This window comes from Molossus molossus, unplaced genomic scaffold (genome assembly GCF_014108415.1).
Source record: "Molossus molossus isolate mMolMol1 unplaced genomic scaffold, mMolMol1.p scaffold_m16_p_5, whole genome shotgun sequence".
Taxonomy (NCBI): Eukaryota; Metazoa; Chordata; class Mammalia; order Chiroptera; family Molossidae; genus Molossus; species Molossus molossus.
This window is the reverse complement of record NW_023425388.1, coordinates 8,371,805-8,392,554: the sequence shown is the minus strand read 5'-3', so window position 1 is coordinate 8,392,554 and position 20,750 is coordinate 8,371,805. Positions and strand designations below refer to the sequence as shown.

General features: G+C 51.9%; 1 protein-coding gene across 1 annotated transcript in view; it reads right to left on the bottom strand.

The window, feature by feature from the left end:
* DSCAM (DS cell adhesion molecule) overlaps window positions 1–20,750 on the bottom strand; it is a 575,021-nt gene that overhangs the window by 41,977 nt on the left and 512,294 nt on the right. Inside the window, exons 22-27 of the mRNA XM_036242878.1 lie at window positions 18,181–18,298; window positions 16,639–16,802; window positions 14,557–14,655; window positions 10,420–10,608; window positions 8,753–9,043; window positions 5,298–5,474 (exon numbers count right to left, since the gene is read on the bottom strand). Of these exons, the coding sequence (XP_036098771.1) occupies window positions 5,298–5,474; window positions 8,753–9,043; window positions 10,420–10,608; window positions 14,557–14,655; window positions 16,639–16,802; window positions 18,181–18,298 (1,038 nt within the window). The remainder of the gene's footprint in view (window positions 1–5,297; window positions 5,475–8,752; window positions 9,044–10,419; window positions 10,609–14,556; window positions 14,656–16,638; window positions 16,803–18,180; window positions 18,299–20,750) is intronic.

Below are 20,750 nucleotides of genomic sequence, written 5' to 3'. Positions count from 1 at the left end.
GTAGCACTTACAGACAATTTCCACGTTAGGAGGCCATTATGCTCTAAAATTAGTAAAGTACTCAGGAAGAGAGAATATAGGTTGGCTAAATTGCTTGAGTCCCATTTTCTTTCTTTCTCTCTCTTTCTTTCTAGAATATATTGTTGTAGTTACCTAACTAGATTGCTTGTCTATATGGTAAAACATATATGCTTATAAACATTTAGTCATTTCCAGCAAAGTCGACAGTATGCAGGTGTCCTTGCTGCCTAACTTCTGTGCCCAATAGGAACCCTACAATATTTTTCTATAATCTAAATGTTCTTATTTCCATTTTTGATCCCGATCGGTAGCTGCTCAGGCAACACACATCTTATCAGAAATGGCCTTATTTTGGACAGTAAAACACATTGTATGAAGCAACTCTTTCTGTAGACTCTGTAAATACATTTGACCTCATTCTAACCCGGGCACAGAATCTGTGCCTTATGTGGGTCAGGTTGTAATTGGGCAATTCTGCTAACGAACTCTGTTTAATAGAGAGACAACGACAACATTAAACTCTGTGTCTAGTTTCCCTCCGTGTCTTTAATCAACATTTCAGGGGCCCTGCAGGGCTAATAGACAAAGGTCTTTCTGGGGCAAGGCCTGGTCTTCATTGGCTCCTAGTCACTCTGTCCTTTTATGGGACACTCCTCGTCATTGCAGGAAGATCATCCTGTCCCTTATTCACTGCCTTGAGTGTCAGAGTCAACAGTTCTGGGATAAAATCTTTGTAATCTTTTCTCTCCAGCACCTAGTCCAACTCTTGTGATAAATGGTTGAGGAGAAGACTTTACTATTGGGGTTAAGAATGTTACGCCTGGCACATGGCAGATAATGTTTGTTGCACTGAATGTGTTGCAGGGCATCCGCATTAAAACTTGCCGTCGGGAAGCAGATGGAATTGGGTACGGGCCCTTTGCATTCTTGCTGCCCCCTCTCGGACCCCTGAGGTGGAGCCTCTGTCCAGCACACACAGGATGCAAGTCTGCCGAGGGATGCCTTTGTCCCAGGCAAGTGCCGCCCGGCAATCGCTGCTCCTCAGCATCGTCAGGAATACACCCACTTTGCCACAGCAACTGTTTCTTCCTCCTGAACCTTGGTGTAGGCTCTATCTTTTCTCCAACACAAAGGAAACAGAATTGTTTCCGGGCAATGACAGGCCATGCTCTCTGATGTGAAGTATTGCTTTCCTCACCACGACCTTCTACAAAACCCGGCGTCTGGAAGTAGAGGTGCCTACAGTGAAATGTCAGGTCCAGCCTATTTTTTGGACAGAGCCCTTGCAAAGCAGGAACTACATTATAGGAACTATGAAGAATGAATATGCCCTGGTCAGTTTGGCACAGTGGTTAGAGCATCGGCCTGTGAAGTAAGACGTCTCGAGTTTTATTCCTGGTCAAGGGCATGTACCTGGGTTGCGAGTTTGATCCCTGGCCCCAGTTGAGGTCACGCGGGAGGCAACCAATGAGTGTCCCTCTCCCATCGATGTTTCTCTCTCTCTCTCTCTCCCCCTCCCTCCCATCCTCCCTTCTATGTAAAAATCAATAAAAAAATATCCTCGACTGAGGATTAACAACAACAACAAAAATAAAAATAAAGGGGGCACGGCCCACCATCATCAAACCCAAATGTTTCACAAGAGTCAGCAGCAGCTTTGCTGTCCTTCCTGGCTCTCGGCAAGGAAGGTGCGGCTGGACGCTGATGCTTTAAGGAGGATGGGAGCGGAAGGCTGGGAAGGAGGGAGGAAGGCTGGGAAGGAGGGAGGAAGGCTGGGAAGGAGGGAGGAAGGCTGGGAAGGAGGGAGGAAGGCTGGGAAGGAGGGAGGAAGGCTGGGAAGGAGGGAGGAAGGCTGGGAAGGAGGGAGGAAGGCTGGCAAGGAGGGAGGAAGGCTGGGAAGGAGGGAGGAAGGCTGGGAAGGAGGCAGGAAGGCTGGGAAGGAGGCAGGAAGGCTGGGAAGGAGGCAGGAAGGCTGGGAAGGAGGGAGGAAGCAGTGTGGCCCAGTGAGATAAGCAAAGGTCAATCTGGCAGAGGGCCACAGTGTCGGACGGACTGCCTCGACCTTTCACCCATTTGCTGAGGACCCCGTGATCACAGGGCAATGACTATATGACAATTTTACTATTGGCTTAAAAACATGAAATATGGGCAATTCATAGTCTTCTACATGCAACGAGGCTGCCTACATGCCACGAGGACAGGCCCCTTCTTGGTCTGTCTGTGTTGGTACCTCAATAAACAGGTCCCTAATGTCCAGTCTGGGAGATTCTGTGTTCTGTGCAAGAGGGTTATCAAACGCCGCCTGGCATCTCAGCGGTGAGCACTGTAGGTGAAGTCCAGCACAGCTCACCTGTACTGAATCCCTCCACTTACTGGGCACTATTCGATTTCTGCAATGCTGTGCCACGTGGCGCTTGGCTGGCCTCTCCTTTTCTCCCCAGTTCTGGGGGTCGATCACTCCCTGGCTTGTGCTTACGTAGAACTCGAAGGCCCATTTTAGCACTCATGACATCTTCTTGTTCTTGTCCCGGCAGACGCGAATGTGCCTCCCATCTGCACTACCCCTACATCGAACATCTGGGGGGCTCAGGGTGCAGGGCCCACTCAGGGAGGGTCTGTGACCTTACAAGGTCAGTGGTTAACATGCTACAAAGGCTATTTCTTTTTTCTTTTCTTTATTGATTTTAGAGACAGAAGAAGGGAGAGGGAGAGAGAAATAAACATCGATGAGAGACCATCGATTGGCCACCTCCTGCATGCCCCTCACTGGGGATCAGGCCCACAAGTTGGGCATGTGTCCTGACCGGGAATCGAACTGGTGAACCTCCTGGTGCATGGGTCAATGCTCAGCCACTGAGCCACACCGGCCTGGCTGCAAACGCTACTGCAGTGCAATCGAGGGGACGTCGGAATGACTGGGCTGCTAAAGATTTCAATGGGAGGCCTGCGGAAGTGTACACATGGCGTGCAGGGTGCTTCAGATATTTTAATTTATTGGCCAAGTGGGAGCACACTGATAGTAAAATGCGTGCGAGTCATATAAAGAGGAGAGCCGTGGTAAGTGAAGACACACGGAAATGCCTCCGTGTCCTGCTGCGCTAACGGGATCGTGCTCAGTTTCAGTATTTGCGGAGGAGTCAATGTTTTCCACCTAAATCGTGGGGTTCCGGGATAATAGCACAGATGCGTTTGGGGAGGGTTAATGCCAGATTTGTTCCTCAAACGCCACTTTGAACGCTGCATGGCGTCACTCGACCCTGCGCTGACGTTAAATGAGGACATCATGGACATGCATTTTACCAAACGGTGGCTCTGTTAGATACTCTGGCAGTAAAAAGCACAGGACTCGGGTACACTTGTCCTGCACCGGGTTTTGTGTCTGAAAGAACTTGCAGTCCTCACACCGCAGAGCAATGGCCAGTCGGGCTGTTGGCCAGACCTGGACAGGGCCTGGCCACCAGAGCTCTGTAGAGACGGCCGGACCATCATGGGGCCTGCCCTCAGGGGGGCCTGGCTGAGGTTCCCATTTCCCAGCGTTTTTTCTTAGTGAGTGTGACACTCTCACACTGGGCTTCAGCTCACACTTCCAACCTGGGAATGTGTGTTTTCTGCCTTGGAGTTCCCTCCCAGCACCATCAGCCCCTAATCTCCGCTTCCTGCAATAACATCGCTCTCATTCACCTAAAAGGAGTTTTTTCCCCATGTTGAGTTTGACAGTTACAGGTCTCTGACCCACTTCGAGTTCATCTCTGTGCATGGTGGGAGACGGGGTCCCATTTCATTTTTCTGCGTGTGATTGTCCAGTTTTCCCAGCACCACTGATTGACGAGACTGTTCGTTCCCCACCGAGTATTCTTGGCTCCCTTGTCAAATGTCCACTGACTGTACATGCGAGGGTTTATCTCTGGGCGCGTGATTCCGTTCCGTCGGTCCGCGTGTCTGTTCTGCCAGCACCGCGCTCCGTAGTGTAGTCTGAAACCAGGAAGTGTGGTGCCTCAAGCTTCGTTCTTTTTTCTCAGGATTGTTTTGGCTATTTGGGGGTCTTTTGAGTTCTCCTAGGAGACCCTGTCAAGCTTCTTTATTACACAATACTCCTTTTGATAACTATCAGGAAGTGACAAGTGTCGGGAATCTCTGATGATTTGTTTTCTTCAGTGAACAACTTTATAACCAGTAGGAAACAGGTAGCAATCAAACATTTTGGGGGGTTCGCAGATACCTACTATAATCTGGTAAGAACACTATAGATTTGATTCCATTCCAGAGTAAATGATTCTGCCCACATCAAACACAGTTGAGATAGGAGTTGGCTAGTCCAAATGGTTCAACATCATTCAGTAGCAGCAAATTTCTCTCATCGTCTCACAAAAAAAATGCTCAGGCGATAGAGAAAAGTGTTAAAAACTCAATGCGACCTTAAAAACGAGAACCACAAGAAAACCTAATGCCAGAATCTTAGAAGAAATTACAGTCATTACAGAGTGGAATGGAGCTAGACAGAGAAAAATGTACCAAAATTGCAACTCATGGCAGTGCAGCACAGTGGTCAGGGATGTGCACCCCAGATCACACAAAGCGGGGTTTGAATGTCATCATCCACTACCTCGGTGATCCTAGTGAACTGAAATCTGTAACATTTTCTCTTCTGTGAAATGGCAGTAATAATGGTACAGTTGTTATAAACTAAACTGGGACTCCTTAAAATTCCCATGTTGAAGCCCTCACCCCAGCGTGACTGTAGTACAGAGAGGGCCTTTAAAGTGATTAATGTTCAGCGAGGTCAAAGGTGGGGCCCTCATGCAGCAGGACCGGTGTCCTTCTGAGACAGGTGCGCCCACGGACAATCAGCCAGGGAGGCAACTCTTTGCCAGCCAAGGAGAGCGACCCTGAGAGAAACCCCCCTGCCTGCACTTGACCTGGACTTCTACTTCCAGACTGTGAGAAATAACTTTCTTTTGTCTAAACACAACAACAACACCTGCTAGGCCTTCTCAAAGGAAGCCTCCTTGGTGGCATCACTGGCCGAGAACGGGAGAAAGGGCGGTTGAAAAACTCATGAGACAGTAACTTTCTCTGCCTGCCGGTACCTAGGATTTAGAAGACCGACTTTCATTCATTCTCTGAGCGACTCAGTTGTGAAGTTTGGGTGACTTTCCCCTGAAGGCTCTGCAGTCTTGCTGAAGGGACACCGCCAGCTCAGGCGCTGGGAGCCCTGCTCAGGGGGTACGAGTCGAGAGACAGCAGGCATGGGGGGTGACAGTCCAGCCTTGACTCACCTCTCAGCCGCTTCAGCCTCTGCTCCCGCCGCCTCCTCCGCACCACCAGCAGGAGCACAAACAGCAGCAGGACCCCCACCAAGATACAGGAGATGGTCACCAGCATCTTGAGCCCCTCGTTGGTCGTCAGCCCGTCTTCGCTTTGGACAACTGACTTAATGAGTGGAGGGATTGTACCTGCAAGCAGCATGATGTTAGATGGCTGTTAATGAAGACAGCGTGGCGGAGTTTTAGGGATGACGGGTTACAACGATCGCGCCATGGGCTCCGAGGTGTCCACGGTGATGGGCAATGAGGGGGAGTCTTTGGCTAGGTTCTCGCTCATGGATCCCCTTGTCACTCCCTTCCTTCCGCCTAACCCCACCCTTCATCCGCAGCCATCAGTCAGGAGGGCCGCAGGCAGAGCGCCCTTCCTGGAAGGAGACCCCCTTTCACAACGCGCTGCTGGGTGCTGGCGCCTGGAAGCTGGCATCCAGGCGAGGTGCCTAAAAAAGCCGCGGGCCTTCGCTTGGATTTAAGTGTCACCCAGGGCACACTCGAGGGAGGCCGTTTGAAAAAATTGCGCATCAAAGAAGGAACAATAGTTTTAGCAGGTGCACAAAAGAGATTCTGCTGGGAGACCGGGCCAGACACCCTGGCTGACAGCAGCTGAGAATCCCTTTTTGTTCGGTTATGCACTTGCTTTTCATCGCAGAATGTACTTTAGCCTCTCTCATTTTAGGGGATCAGAGCTACAGCTGGCTTTTCAGAGGGGAAGCATCCAGGTACCCAGAGCGAGCGACTTTTGCACCAGCCACTGAGAAGCAGGGCTAGGGAGCTGGGATTTTGCAGAATTAAGAGGAAGACCTAATCCCACGGAGCTCGGCACTATCGTAAGCTGCTTTCTCTGCAGAGGCTGAATACAGCGGTGCAGAGGGTCCCGCACAGACCCCGTGGCATCCTCCTTTACGGAAACACTCTGTCCCACTCTCGTTTCCATGTAAAACAAAGGCCAAGAAGCTAGTGATTTAGAAAAAAAAAAAAAAAAGCAAAGATAACACGCATTCCCCCTGAACAAACATGATGGTTTCCCTGCATTTGGTAAGCAGGGCAGGAAGCAGAGCCCATTCTCTGCCATCTGCTAAGTCAAGAAGTGTCCTTCCGACTCTGTGACGTGTTTGGCTGGAAACCCACCTACCAACGCTCAGAGCCCGGGTAAGAGGCACATGAGGGATGCAGGTGAGGCTGCGTCCACAAACCCAGGACGCAGGGACAAGCGGAAATGGGTGGCGGAGGAAATGGCCCCGGAAAGTGGCGGATGACGACATGGAGGACCCCGAAATCCGACCGGCAGAGACGTGAGGCTAAGTGTTAGTGTGTGTTTTTCCCAGAGTGAAGAAAATTCTTCTGGCGGGTGTGACAACGGAGATATTAAAGCTCTCTATCTATAAAATTGGTTCAAAGAAGCCTGCAATCGTTGGCAAGGAAAACATAAATACAGACTCTTATTTGCTGGTGTCATGAAATCACTTCAGACTTCAGAAAGTTAAGTGCAGCGCCCAGGGCCTTTTCAGGGTTAGAGTGTAAGATCCTGGGTGAACTGAGAGCATCACGTTGGTTGGGTCTGGAAGGCACACATTTAAAATCTGCAGCGCTGTTTGCGTGAGGGCCAGTTTCAAACTCTGCACGTGAGCGGTTCCTCATTCAATGATTAGCTGTGAGCACGCCCCCCATGTGCACACTGACTGCTCGGCATCCCCACTGATCAGAGAGAGGCTGCCTGTCAGTGTGATCCCCCTACGTACGTCAATAATCAAAGCGAGAGATTGACTTGCTACCCAATGGGTACCTGCTAGCAAAGGACTTTGGGGAACCCTCGGACACTAAGTGTTTGAATATCAACGCCCTTTATTTTATAAACCAGAGAATTAAGCCGAGCTGGGGAGAAAGCATGTGGGAAGGGCGACGCTACCCGGGTGACGGGGACATCTGTGAGTGACGTCCCCTGTAACTGAGGGCTGGAACGTTAGAACAGCATCAGTCCAGGGGGAGGAAGCACAGTTACTCCCAGGAGCGGGGCAGGCTGTCCCAGGGTCCCGGGGCAGCGTGCATCGCGGAGATGGGCCCCGGCTGGTGTAACTAGCACCAGAGAAGCACCAGCTGCAGACCTGCCGGCATCCATAGGCCCCAGGCCTGAGCTGCAGGAGACAAGCCAGAGCTCCGGCCAACGAGGACTCGGGAGAAGTGGCCAGGGACAGGAAATTTGAAGGTTTACACAGCAGGCCAACATGGGAAGAGATGGCTGTAGGCCCGCATCTGGCACAGGCCAGGACAAGATGTCCAAGTGAGGATCCCGGGTCACCTCGCCTCATTAACGTCGTTGGATTGTTCTGAGGGTCCTTGGGTTCATGGGCCTTCTTTCTTAGGATAGTATGGCCTGTACCCCACCCAGGGAAGTTCCAGAGTTTTAATTAAACAAGGTCCTGAGTGCACATAAGCAGAGGAGGGAGCACCCCTTAGTCTGCCTAGAGGTAAGTAAAGTACCGGGGTGCTTGCTCAGGTACAGACTTTTTAGGCTAAGTCACCCACCACTGTGGTCGGGTCTGATCCGTGAATATTGGGCAGAGGCACCAGGGAGCTACGCCAGGGGCCCCAGACATCCTGATAAACTGCAGCTGCTTTGCCTTGTGATTAAAGCCCAAATTCAGTCACGCTGCTCCCAAGAAATCAGCAGGCTGCTCTGGGGACTTTCTAAAGACCCCACACAAACGCTCCGAGTCACCACCCTTCAGTTTCGCTGGGCACTTGCTCAAATGTCAACGCCTGGCCCTCGAACAGGCGTTGTAGAGAGCAAGGATGAAAATCGATCCTTTATTTGTCGTCAACTAAACGTTAAGAGACACCTCACCTGGTTTTCAAACTTCCTGTGTGTGTGGTGTGTGTGTGTGAGTGTGTGAGTGTGTGAGTGTGTGAGTGTGTGTTTGAGTGTGTGCGCACTAACACCCTATGCCAATTCTATTTCCATCAGTGTCCCTCTTTCTGCTCAGAAGCGAACACAGGCTCTTGTATCATGGAAACCTGGTTTGGCACATGCAGTTTAAGGGCTTAATGAGAGCAAAACAGAACGTTGTTATGTGGTTTGGGATGGGTGGGGGAGGGGTGGGAGACAACAAAAGCAATGTTAGCGCACAGTCATTGACAAGGTACAGAACCACGTGGTGAAGAATCCTTCAACCCAAAGAAAACACTCCTGCACCAGGACTCCCTAATGACAGTCCCCTTGGCCCTCAGCCCCTCATCTCTGGATGACAGCCCTGGTCACGCGGGTACGATGAACTAGGTGGCCCTGGAGGGAGTGGCACCGAAGCCTAGCGCGATCTGTGGGCGGTGGTGGCTCTGGGCCAGGGGTGAATGCCAGATGGGAGACAGCGGACACGGGCCGCGTCTGGAGGCGCAGAAGGAGCCAGCCAGCTTACTGCCGTCGTAGTTGAGCGTGGCGAAGTTGGCCTGCTTCTCCGCGCAGCCGGCGCTGTTGCACACCCTCATCTGCAGCTCGTACCACGTGGCTTCCTGCAGGTCGTACAGAATGTACGACTTGGAGAGAGAGGTCCGCTGAGCGGTGGTCCAGACCGTGGTCCCGAAGGGTCTGTACTCGAGCGTGAAGGAGGTGATGGGGCAGCCGCCGTCATTCCAGCCGATGAGGTTCAGCCTCACGCGCGTGGTGTTGATGCTGGCGAACAGCTCTTGCTCCTTTGAGAACTGGGGCTCTGCGGGAGAATGCACAGTGGGGGTCAGCTCACGGGACACAAGAAGGAGCCGGCAAGGGTCCCACAGTCCCCCTGGGCTCCTTTCTCCACCTAGGCAGGGAGCTCAGGCCGTTCCCAGCTTGTCCACTATTGACAGGGTCCGTATGGACCGAAGGGCTCTCTCCTACTGTAATGACCTGGGTGTGAGAGGGACAACTGGGTGGGTAGAGGTCAGTTTTGTGTCTCCTGGTTCTCTGAAGAACAACGTTATTTTCACGCATGCGTGTCCCTGATCGGCTCTGAAGAACCCACTGCAGTTCACTGGGCTCGCCTGTTTCCAGGGGTGCACCTGGCTCAAGAGAAGACAGAGCTGGATTTGGGAAATACCAACAGGTGTCTCTCACTATCTGAATGCCTCATACTGGAGCCCAGAGACCGCATGGGTATATTTCTGCAGAAATCCTCTGAACCACGCCCACGCTCTCTGAAACTCAGGCGCCTTCTCGGCCCTTGCTCGCCCGCCGTCCAGCCCTGCGCGCCGGTTCCAATCGACCCAACGAGACCCTCGCTTTCCTCCTCACCGACACTCACTGCGGCTATGACCCGCCCTCTTCCTGGGTTTCCGGGGCTGCACATTTCACCGCCAAACACAATTTCCTTTGGGGTCATCTCCTTGTAGGTCCACATTTCGATAACAAAAATGACAACAACCCACCTCACATCAACGCTTAACAATCTACCCAGTCACCTCCCGCCGGAAGGCAGGGCCCACGAGGCCACAGGCGAGTTAGATATCGAGGGCTCTGGGATGGAAGAGGGAGACGATCACGCTGGACGCTGCCCAGCTGGGACTTCCTGTTGGCAGGGAAGGCCCTGACTTTCAAACGACACTCTTCTTTCTGACTGCAAATGGGATCTTTTTTCTTTTTTTTCATCCTCACCCGAGGACATTTTTCCATTTTTTTTTTTTTGTTCAGATAGAGTGGGAGGGAGAGAGAGGAACAGAGAGAGAGAGAGAAACATCGACGTGAAGGGACACATCGAGTGGCTGCCACCCGCACAACCGACCAGGGCCGGGGACAAACTGCAACCGAGGTACATGCCCTTAGCGGGAACCGAACCCGGGTCTCTCAGGACCGCAGGCTGACGCTCCAACCGCTGAGCCAAACCGGCCAGGGCTGCAAATGGGATCTTGAACAACAACAACAGGAACCACCATACCCTGTAATGACCAACCGTCTCTCCCGTTACACGGCAGCACAGCCACGACCATTTGGGGAATAACAGAGTTCCAACACGCAAACGCACGTGCAAATAGGTGACGCGTTTGTGATTCCAATTCCCCCCTCGATCTGGAAAACGGGGGAGCTCCGGAAACTAGAAGAAGGCGTACGTACCTTTCCCTAACGTCTTCGCTTCTATGATCTCGCTGATGCGCCCGGGGCCCACTCCGTTTTGTGCGGTGAGAGTGAACTTGTACCAAGTACCGCACTTCAGGTTCTCCAGGCGGTAAGAACGCTCGCTCGGGCTGATGGGGAAACTGCCCCACTGCTCGCTGTTGTCCTCCGAGTACTGCAGTATGTAGCCTGCGGCGGACGAACATGGACGCAAAGGAGCGTTAATGCGTGCTTCCAGGGGTTGGCTGATGTCTGCATTTTGGATGGATGGGGGTCCTCAGAACACTCGCATTTTGGGGAGACAACGCGGGACCTCTTCCTGGTTCCAGGAGAGTCAGCCCAGGTGGGAGAGGTGCCGTGGTTGATGAGGGGGTATTCAGACCACCCCGGGCATTACTACGGTGGGCCACCGGGTGGTGTGGTGAGAATAAAACCACTTGCTGTCGGTTCCCTCTTGGACGGTGTACTGGGCAGGGGGAAATGGACACTCAGAGTCTGAATAGCTGCCCTGCAGAGCACACGTGCCCAGATGCGCGGGCACCAGCACGGTCTGGAGCTGGGCTACTGTGCAGGGAGCGGCAGCCCGGGAAAGGGCTGTGTCCGAAGGTGTCCCCTCAAGCACCCGCTACGCAGTAGCAGCCACACAGAGATCGCTCCCAACCCTGCCGCCCTCCCAGCACTGCAAGGGGACCCCGGCTTCTCCTCCATTTGAAAAATCCCTCCAACACCTCATTTCCGCACATGACCCCGTCCCCTACTGCTGCCACAACGGACAACAACCGTCCATCTGTCAGGTTCTCACTATGTGCCGAGCATTTTCTGCAGCCAGGTCCTTCCATTAGCGCATATAACCTATGAAACAGTGACTCTTGTTTTCCAGGGTACAGATGAAGACTGAGGTCCAGAGAGGTTAGGTGACCATCCTAGGGTCCCCTAAGATTTCGACCCCAATGTCAGAGTCTAAAGCCCGTGCGTCTCGGCCCCTGTGGTCATTGAGACATTCCTCCTGGTTATGACCTTCATCCCTGTTACCCCAGCCACCTTCCTGGGGCAAACATATCCTGTCTCCCAACATTCACACCCAGGCAACCCAGGGCCGGCCTGCCTGGTGCATGGTGTCCTTATACCAGCGGACTAGCATCTTCCCTCTCGCCCATGAACTCCATTCTCAACACCGACAGAGCACTGCCCGCCTAAACCCAATCTGGCAGAATTCAGTTTTGTCCAAACTGGTCCCATGGAGACCAGACCACCCATCTCAGACTCCTCCTTCCGTGGTCACGATCAGTATCTTCCCTACTTCTTCCTCCTTGCCTCCACTCTGGCCCTCTGCAGCCTTGGGGTCTCTCCTCCCCGAGCCTCATTTTCTTTTCTGTGTCCCTGACCTGCACTCCGCACAGCTCCGTTAACACCTGACAGGAGCCTGGCAGGTCTGCGCTCCCTGTGCCCCCGTCATATGCTGACCCCACTCCAGCTCTGTCCAAGCCGCCTCCTGGTACCCCGCACATTGTGGGGACCGCAATCTCCGTAGGCTCTCCTCCAACCGAACGGCTTCTAGGGAGCTTCTCCAACCTTTGGTGATGGGAACCTCCCTGCTAATGTTTTGGCCACCACCATGTTTGGGGGATCCCTAATTGGCTTTTCCTGGAAACTCATTACAAAAACTAGCTTCATCTCAAAATCCTTCTGCTATGACACTCTTCCTATACTACCTCTTCTATGCTCCCACCCCTCAAGAACCCACGCTTCCTCCCCTCCCCTCCCCTCCCGTCCCGTCCGTCCCCTCCCCTCCCGTCCCCTCCCCTCCCCTCCCCGTTCCCTTCCCTTTCCTACAGTCCTCCCTTCCCTTCCCTTCTTGTCCCTCCCCTCTCCTTCCTCCCCTCCCCTCTCCTTCCTCCCCTCCCCTCTCCTTCCTCCCCTCCCCTCCCCTTCCCCCTCCCCCCTTCTCCTCCCTTCTCCTTCCTCCCTTTCCCCTCCCCTCCCCTCCTCCCTCCCCTCCCCTCCTCCCTCCCCTCCCCTTCCCCTTTCCCCTCCCCTTCCCTCCTCCTCTCCCCTCCCCTCCCCCTTTCCCTCACTTCTCCTTCCTCCCTTTCCCTTCCCCTCCCCCTCCTCTCCCCTCCCCTCCTCTCCCCTCCCCTTCCCCCTCCCCTCCCCTTCTCCTCCCTTCTCCTTCCTCCCTTTCCCCTCCCCTCCCCTCCTCCCTCCCCTCTCCTTCCCCTCTCCCCTCCCCTTCCCTCCTCCCCTCCCCTTCCCCCCTCCCCTCCCCCTTCTCCTCCCTTCTCCTTTCTCCCTTTCCCCTCCCCTCCCCTCCTCCCTCCCCTCCCCTTCCCCTCTCCCCTCCCCTTCCCTCCTCCCCTCCCCTTCCCCTCTCACCTCCCCTTCCCTCCTCCCCTCCCCTTCCCCTCTCACCTCCCCTTCCCTCCTCCCCTCCCCTCCACTCCCCTTCCTGCCTAGAGCACTGGGGCCCTGGACCTCTCCCTCAGTGCACCACTTTTCCCCATGAGAAGGTTCTCTGACCAGTCTAGAACCCTGTAGACCATTTTAATGAGGAGCCTGTTTTCACTCATCGTCAGTCACCAACCCTGGTCACCTGGGGTCCGCTGTTCTTCCCAGCTGTCCAGCATCACTTGAGAGAGTCATTAAGCTGTGAGAGCTGTGACCACTACCATCTGTGCTGTTCATCTGCAGCTGGGGCCGCCTCCCTCCCACTGGGCAACGACTCTGTTCATCTGTTAACGACTCCCCGGGCATTCACACGGCGGCTGTTACAGATCTGTCCCGTGCTCCTCAAACCCACGAATGCGTCCTCACCCCTAATCATCCAACTATTTTTAAATAATAATCTCACCTCTTTCTTTCCTAAAAGAAGGGAAGACCTCCCCTTCAGCCCGTGGGGTGCTAATAAATGTTTAACAACTGGCTCTTGAAAACAATAGAAACGAGTCTTGTTTGGTAGCATGTCTGTCTTCTGGGTGTGTGCACCCCCCGGCCTGGCTGCAGCCACTGGTGCCAAGTGGGAAGGGGTGTGGCCGCTTCCTCTAATGCGCTGGAAGGAGCTGGACGGAGGGGCTCCAGCACCCACTGGCTGTCCCCTGAAATATCCCCGTATTTCCAGTGCACTTCTCACCCTTCCTCCTTTCTCAAAAAGGGAATCTCCTCTGCCCTTGGGAGTCTAAGCCCTCCATGCTCTCCCGCCTGCCCGAGGTCCCTCCGGTCAGCCACTCAGCCCTCACTCCTGTGCATCTGCAGCCCCTCCACCTGGGACAGCTCCCTTTCCTTGGTCCACAGTGGAGACTCTGCACCTGCTCGCAGTGATGTTCCCCCACTCCAGTAAAGCTACAACGATTGCCCTTTCTCTTCCTGCAGTAACTCCCCGTTAGTCCTCCTTCTCTGCACTCGTTGCAAAAGCTCTGTGCAAATCGATCGTTTTTGATCTAAACTCTAAGTTCCCCACCTTTTAATGCTTTACCAGAACAGTAACTGGGCTTCCCTGAGTGAATGATTGAGGACATGAATGAATGAATGAATGAATGAATGATACAGTGTTGACAGCACGGGAAAGAAATAGTCTGTAGACTCTCGGGGGAGAGTTTAGCAAATTTGTTCCTGCTTTCTTTTTGCATTTGTTACTCTTTCACTCAACTGAAGACACAAGGATGATTTTCTTTCTTTCTTTTTTTATCCTCACCTGAGGACATTTTTGCATTTATCTTCCGATAGAGCGGGAGGGAGAGAGGGGGGAAGAGAGGAGAGAAACATCGATGTGAGAGAGACACCTCGAGTGGTTGCCGCCCACATGATCCCAACCAGGGCCAGGGACAAACTGCAACTGATGTATGTGCCCTTAGCAGGAACCGAACCTGAGACTCTCTGGTCCGCAGGCCGATGCTCTAACCGCTGAGCCAAACCGGCCATGGCAAGGATGATTTTCTGAACAAGACTATTTGGATGGACAATGTATTTCAACAAACACCATACGAAGAGATGTGGTTTCTTCTTTTGGTGACGGAAGAATTAATCATAAGATATATTTTTTTGGAGGAATAAACTAACATAATATATTAGATGAAGATGTGTCACTTAGCCTGTGGATAGTGACAATTAATCAATGATTGTGGACAATCTATTTCTTATTACCTCGGATAGAGCTGCCCCCGTTGTCCCCGGGGAGCCAGGAGAGGGTAATGGAAGAGGATGTGGTTTTGGACACGGTGAGCCGAGGCTGATCGGGCGGCACTGGAGAGGAGACAGTTGTTAGAAAACAAGGATTAGTTTTTCACAGCCTTAATCTCCTTTAACAGTCATTTACCAAATCATTTAAACAGCCATTTATTAAATAAGTGTTTAAGGTTGCCAAAATATGCAATTCACTTCTGTCAAAATGTCTATTTCATTGAGATCCTGGGCTAAAGAGAGAGAGAACAGAGTGAATCTATTATTTAAAGAAAATCCAACAACGTTTCCACTTGGATTTCTATCCAACTCCTTCCCTCACCGATTCCTCGAATTTCTGAACTGCTCATCACTAATTGAGACCTGCTTTAAACACACTAAGTAGAATACATGCAGTATTTTACCCTGAATTTCAACCACGATTCAAGGGGGAAAGGTTAGTGGCATCTACTTAGCCGTGCTGTTCTCGGGGATGCGGGCGAGAGAGGGGGGCGGCTTGTGGGGGAAAGAACTGTCCACTTTTTGTGGCTACTCCCTCCAGACACCACACACACACACACACACACACACACGCACACACCACACACACACACACACACGTGCTGTTCTCGGGGATGCGGGCAAGAGAGGAGGGCGGCTTGTGGGGAAAGAACTGTCCACTCTTTGTGGCTACTCCCTCCAGACACCACACACGCACACACACACACACCACACACACACACACACACACACACACACACACACACACACACTGAGCTCTGAAAAATCAAACGTGTGCCATTGAGCAGCAGCATCTGAATTTCAATGCTCATAACAAGGTTTGAAGGGCACATACTTCTAACCAGTGGGCCTTGATATTATTTTGGGTTAGGTCTGGGGACAAAAACACCAGAGAAATTCAGAAGCAGGTTATCCAAATTACAGGGAAAGCTTCCCATAAAATGTCCTCTTTCCCTCGGAGAGAAGCCGGATGTGTTATCCCAAAGGCGTGAAAAATGGACCCGGCTCTTCAAGTCACAGCATAGTGTCTGTTTTCTAATCTGTTTTCGAATTGTCCTGACTTCAACTTGAAATATCGGATCAATTTTGCATTATTACAAAAATGTATAGTTCTTTTCCCCTGTCCCTTCCTCGGAGGACAATATTGATTTTATTTTTACTTGCCGTGATTATTAATGTGACAATACCTAAATCCACAGAAGCATATACTTTGATTTCTCTACTAAGAAAACATCAGTGTGCATCCAAATAGGAACCTAATCGGTGGCCACTTGGGATTTTACACTTGATTTTAATTTACAATCTTAAGTATTTTGTGTACTTTTTGTGTGTATTATCAAGACCACAGTATGGTGATTAGCAGAGAGAAAGGGGGTGGGGAGGTAGAAGAGGGTAAATGGGGGATAAATCGTGGTGGAAGGAGACTTGGCTTGGGGTGGTGAACACATAATACAATCTGCAGATGACTTATGTAGAATTGTACCCCTGAAACCCACATAATTTTATTAACCATTGTCACCCAATAAATTCAACAATTTTAAGTAAAGAAAAATTCCATATGCTGTATTCAATATACAATTAAATACAGTAATACAGAATTTTAGTGAGTGTCCTTTTTACCTATTGCACATAAGAATTCAGGCAGTCAGCAGGCATACAATACCTCAGCTCAGACTTCTTTTTTTGTTTTCTGGGTGACACTTATACATACACAGAAGAAACCATGCAGTCAGTGGAAGTTATAAGGACTTTTTCAGCAATTCTCGCGTGAAGGAAAATTAGACTAGCTGTTTACATATATACATGGAAGCCGCGTTATCTCTGGAATATTGAATGCTTTCTATTTTCTTTGATTTTGTTTAATGATATTTTCCAGAATGAACATATATATGTATGTATATTGCAACACGAAAATAGCAATTTGCTCTTTATAAAGGCTGGTTTTTAAATTTGCTCAACTCTACTGGTTGCCTATAGGCATGCATGCAATACACACACACACACACACACACACCCCCTCGCTGCCAGAGCCCCACGGTGCTGTACCTTGCACTTGTAAGTTTAAAATGATCTCATCGGAGCCCCAGTTGTTGTTGGCGATGCAGCTGTAGTAGCCCGAGTCCTCCGCCTTCACCGTGCGGATGACGAAGCTGCCGTTGCTGAACACGCTCCTGCGCCCGTCAATCGTTACCAGGCTGGGTGTCCCGTTACTGCCTCACAGGAAGAAAAAGGCCCAGATTGAAGAAATTACAATCCCAATTAGCTGAGGCAGGGGAAGAGCAGAGAGACTCTCTTTGAAGCCAACGATACATGTGGAAACTGGTAACAGTAAGAACTGAGCTTTGATTAGATCAGACCAGCGGAGAGCTGAGTTGTGCTGTTGGTAAGAGCTGCTGTGTGGCAGAGCCCTGTGACCGGGCCTGGCTCCTGGCACCCGCCTCTGTCCATGCCCGTCACGTCCCCTGCCGGCCTCTCCCTCCTCCACCATGGACGCCACCCGCGATTCCTCTTTCTGGGGTTCCTTCCGTGGGGAGAAAGCCACTGTGACCAGGGCAGAAACCCCCCAGGGTAGACCTGTGTCTATACATGGACAACTACGTTTGGGACCTCCTCTAGATGCACTTACAGTTCCAGTGGTTAATGATTTTGACATTAAAATGGACTGTGGTGTGTCAAGGGGGTGGTGAGTTGACCCGAGTACGAAGAACGTTCCTTCACCCTCATTACCAAGGCCACCGTGGTGACTATCATGTGGGGTCATGGGGGCTCATCCCCAGCTCAGGCAGAACGCCACCTGACCTTGGGAGCCTACACCCTTCCTTTGGGTTAACTAATGTTAAAAAAAGATGAGGAAAGTGGTCCCTGGACCAAGACCATTCTTTCATTAGTTTTTATCTTTTAAGTGCTTTTATTTAAAAAGAGACACTCTTGGTCCATGGGACGATGCTCAGCCAACTGAGCCACACTGGCTGGGCTGAAAATTTGTACTCTTCTAAATCCGTTTTATATCAAATCTTTCTGTCCACCAGTGAACCCTCAACCCTTCAACTCCTCGTTTCTTCCTCCGCACACAGATACAGCAAAAAGTTACGCAGACACAGCACGCCTCCCCCACCTTCGCCCTTGTCTTCCGGGCTACGATTTTCATAATTACTACTGAGATCAGAACACCAGATTTGGCATTAGCAAAGTCCTACTGTCTTCCATTTCGTACAGTTATTTCTCCGAGCACCGCAGTTAGGGCTACTCGGAGGGGGAGGGTTGAATCGTGCATAACCCTGGGCGCACTGAGCTCAGGCCGACGAGGGACTTACATGAGGAGGCACAGAAAACCCCCACAGAGACTATTTTCCTTGCCATCATTCTCATAACTTTCAAGGCTCCGGATTGATAGAGAAGTTACGTAGTAGATCAGCTTCTTGCAGTGTCAAAGCTGGGATTCCCTCATCCCCCCGACTCTCCCCACCGAGAGGAGCTGGCAGACTGCCCTTCTTTCACTAATGTGCGTGGGTACAAAACTAGACCAAGGGGCCAGCTCAGTCTCCCTGGTGCGACGGCGCAGGAGGCATACATTGGGTTACTGGTTACCTGTCTTTCATCCATTTTACCGCAGGGGAAGGGTCTCCCACAGCTTTACACGGCAGGGCGATGTCCTTCATCCACGGGGTGGTCACCGTGCCGCTGAAGGTCAGGATTCGGGCCGGAGCTGAGCGCCAGACAGAGAAGCAGCCCAGTTAATTCGCAGACTTGTCCACACGGAGGTCAAAGTGTCTTTCCCTGATACAGCAACACCCCAAAGAGGTGCAGCCTTGCCCATGAACACCCCACTGTCGATGATGCCATTCTCTGGCACCGGCGTTTGAAGGAGGGGTTTTCATCGTAAGAACATGCACATAGCCCCAGATCCCTGTCGTGACACTTCCCCCCTTCCACTGATACGTGAGGAGCCCAAATGAAATATTTGGGGCTTCATAAGCTCAGCAGCTCCAAGCTGTGATTTCTATGAGCCCAATTATTTTTTAAAACACTTTATGAAACAATTTATCTCAACAGCCCAACCTGCATGTTAAAATATACGTTTAATATTGGAGAGAGTAGACGAAACAAAACACAAAGCTCCGGAGACAGGAAGAAGCGTGCGGCTGGAACAACTCCGACTTATCGGCGCAGGTACTTCCCTGAGGGCGGTCTGCTCAGCTGATCTTCCGCACAGCGTTGAGGGCAGTGCACGTTTTCAGAGGGGCTCTCGGACAGAAAACCGTTTGCTTGGCTCACAGATGCAGAGGCTTGGAGAGATACGGCTGCCAGGGGCCTCTGGCCTGGGCACAACTCCAAAGTAGCAGGAGGGCCCAGAAGGTGGGGAAAACCCCCCAGGGTAGACCTGTGGCAGCCAGGGCCTCCTTGCAGACCAGGGGGTCCGAGCACAGACAGGTTTGTGTGCCACCTTCCTGAGTAAGACACAAAAGCTGAAAGAGGCACCAATCATCCAGGGCAAAGCTTCGTGCCTGGGCTTTCCACGCACTGGGACACTGATTTCTGGGACCGTCCAGAAGCTCTGTACACCCAGGTGCGTAGACATGGAGACTGGTTCATAGGATGTGGCCCCAGTCTGATCCTGGACCCCCAAAGGTGGAAGCAGTGTTGGGACCCCAGCACAGTTTTGGGTTTGAAGGCACAGGTTGGCCAGTGGATATAAGAAGCAGACTCCCTAGGAAAGCCCTGAAATCCTAGGAATGGCGGCACTTCCAAACCCAACTCATGACGGAGTCATCTGGTCTAGAACACAGCCTCGTCATGAAGGTCAACCAAGCACCTCCGATCTTTGTGGTTCTGAGTGCTGCAGACAAGAGCAGAGAGACAGAGCCAATGCCAGTGGGCTCAGAGCTGGGCCTGCTTTTCTTCAGTAAATACTCCGGAAAAACCCAACCACGTGCTCTGAGCAACGTTCCCGGATGGAGGGGAAACTCAAGCTCTTCCTCCGTAGAGCGTGATCTTCAGAGACGGCTTGTGGCTGGCACCCTTCACCCTTCAATGGAATGTTCTAGGCCAGAGACCACTTTATAAGTCATCGGCATCTCTGATCTTCCATCATGACAACACAACTCTCCAGGGCGGGTGGCATCAGATTTCTGACATTTTCCCTTTCAAACCCTTCAGACCCTCCTTTCATAGAATGAGGCATGTTCCCCAAGCAAACAGGGATGATGAGGGGAGCCCAGTGAGACTTTGGGGTGGACAAGCTTTTCAACAGCCCCCTCCCTCCTGTGAGAATACATTTCACGTTAAAAGCCAGAAGCTGCACCCATACTGGGGCGTGTGTGTGACTGAAGACCAGGTTCCTCAAGTTAGTATTTACTGTGTGGTGCACTCTGATAGTTTGTACATTGTTTTCAAGTCCAGTCTACACTCTTCGACTCTCTTCCATTCTACCCCACTTTGGTTCTTTAACACACTGGCCGGAACCTGGGCAATTAAGTCCAGGACTTAAATGCTTCCCGTCAGCATTTTGAGAAACACTGGCTGGAACTTCATCTTCAAGCCCAGCACATCCAGTTTCTAGAATTCGGGCCCATTTGCGACAGCTGGAATCTAAAGGGCCCTGCTCCCAAATTCCAAGACTCAGCAGCAGAACACGCTCGGCCTGGTTTTCAAACTGGGGCAGGGAAGAGCATCACCTAGAAACTTTGTTAGAAATGCAGGTTCCTACCCTGGCCTGTGGGTCAGTGGCTCCTTCTCGGGGGATTCCGAGGAGGAACTACAGTCCCCCTGCAACCTGGAGCCCCGCTCTGCTCCCTGTACTGCTCTCGGCCGTGTGGCAGTGTGCTCCGGGTTCACCCCCGTCCCGGGCTCCTTCCCAGGATGGCATTCCTCCAGGGCTGGGCCCCAGCTCCATTCTGCCACTCCCGCCACAGCAGCTCCGTCCTCTTCTTGACCTTAACTCTGGAGTTTGGACCCTGCCACCTGTTGACAGATTTGCCACGGCTGCCTGCCCGGACCCCAAACTACAAACCACCTGCTCCAGGCTCCGCCCTCCCGCTTGGACCTGAAGCTGGGTGGTGCCTGGCCGCCGGAACATCTGCTCCATACCCGAGGCTTCCTAAGCTCAGCCCCACCCAGAGCAACCCTGATTCTGGGTGAACCCCACTGAGCATGAGAAA